At 55.9% G+C, this 1,392-nt stretch overlaps 1 protein-coding gene across 1 annotated transcript in view; it reads right to left on the bottom strand.

The window, feature by feature from the left end:
- The window catches only part of LOC107307149 (filamin-A-like), a gene marked incomplete at its 5' end in the record, with an annotated part of 107,169 nt that overhangs the window by 60,562 nt on the left and 45,215 nt on the right, over window positions 1-1,392 (bottom strand). Inside the window, 2 exon segments of the mRNA XM_032441695.1 lie at window positions 325-487; window positions 1,167-1,234. Of these exon segments, the coding sequence (XP_032297586.1) occupies window positions 325-487; window positions 1,167-1,234 (231 nt within the window).

The raw sequence follows: 1,392 nt of genomic DNA, 5'->3' as shown, positions 1-1,392 counted from the left end.
CATAGGTGCCCCCCCCCCATTATATGGGTCCCCCAACCCCATAGGGTCCCATTGGGCTCCTATATAGGTCCTATAGGGTCCCATTGGGTTCATATATAGGTCCTATAGGGTCCCATTGGGTTCCTATATGTTCCTATATGGATCCTATAGGTCCCTATACTCACCGTGTCTCGATGGTGAAGCAGTTGGGCTGGTTGGTGACCCCCCCCCATTATAAGGGTCCCCCAACCCCATAGGGTCCCATTGGGTTCCTATATAGGTCCTATAGGTTCCTATATAGCTCCTATAGGGTCCCATATGGTTCCTATATGTCCCTATACTCACCGTGTCTCGATGGTGAAGCAGTTGGGCTGGTTTGTGACCCCCCCCCCAATTCCCGGCCCATGGACGCGGACCCTGGAGGGGTCGCAGCCGTCGCTCACGGGGACACGGAACGGGCTGTGGGGGGCAGGGAGACCCCCATAGGAGACCTCCACTGTATGGGGACCTATAGGGGGAGATGATAGAGCAATGAGACCCTATAGAACCCATAGAGCCCCATAACGGGCTGTGTGGGGCAGGGAGACCCCCATAGGAGACCTCCACTGTATGGGGACCTATAGGGGGATATAGAGCAATGAGACCCCATAGACCCCATAGAACCCATAGACCCCATAGGAAACCTCCACTGTGTGGGGACCTATAGGGGGAGATGATAGAGCAATGAGACCCCATAGACCCCATAGACCCCATAGAGCCCCATAACGGGCTGTGTGGGGCAGGGAGACCCCCATAGGAGACCTCCACTGTGTGGGGACCTATAGGGACATACAGAGCAATGAGACCCTACAGACCCCATAGAGCCCCATAACGGGCTGTGTGGGGCAGGGAGACCCCCATAGGAGACCTCCACTGTATGGGGACCTATAGGGACATATAGAGCAATGAGACCCCATAGACCCCATAGGAAACCTCCACTGTGTGGGGACCTATAGGGGGATATAGAGCAATGAGACCCTATAGACCCCATAGACCCCATAGGAGACCTCCACTGTGTGGGGACCTATAGGGGGAGATATCAATGAGACCCCACAGGCCCCATGGGCCCCATAGACCCCATACCTTCCTCATAGATCCCATAGGCCCCATACACCCCATAGATCCTATAGGCCCCACAGACCCCATACCTTCCTCATAGGGCGTGTACTGCACCCCATAGGCCCCATAGACCCCATAGGCCCCACAGACCCCATACCTTCCTCATAGGGTGTGTACTGCACCCCATAGACCCCATAGACCCCTTACCTTCCCCATAGACCCCATAGGCCCCACAGACCCCATACCTTCCCCATAGACCCCACAGACCCCATACCTTCCTCATAGGGCGTGTATTACACCCCATAGACCCCATAG

This window comes from Coturnix japonica, unplaced genomic scaffold, assembly GCF_001577835.2.
Source record: "Coturnix japonica isolate 7356 unplaced genomic scaffold, Coturnix japonica 2.1 chrUnrandom495, whole genome shotgun sequence".
Lineage (NCBI taxonomy): Eukaryota > Metazoa > Chordata > Aves > Galliformes > Phasianidae > Coturnix > Coturnix japonica.
This window is presented reverse-complemented; position numbering and strand designations above follow the sequence as displayed.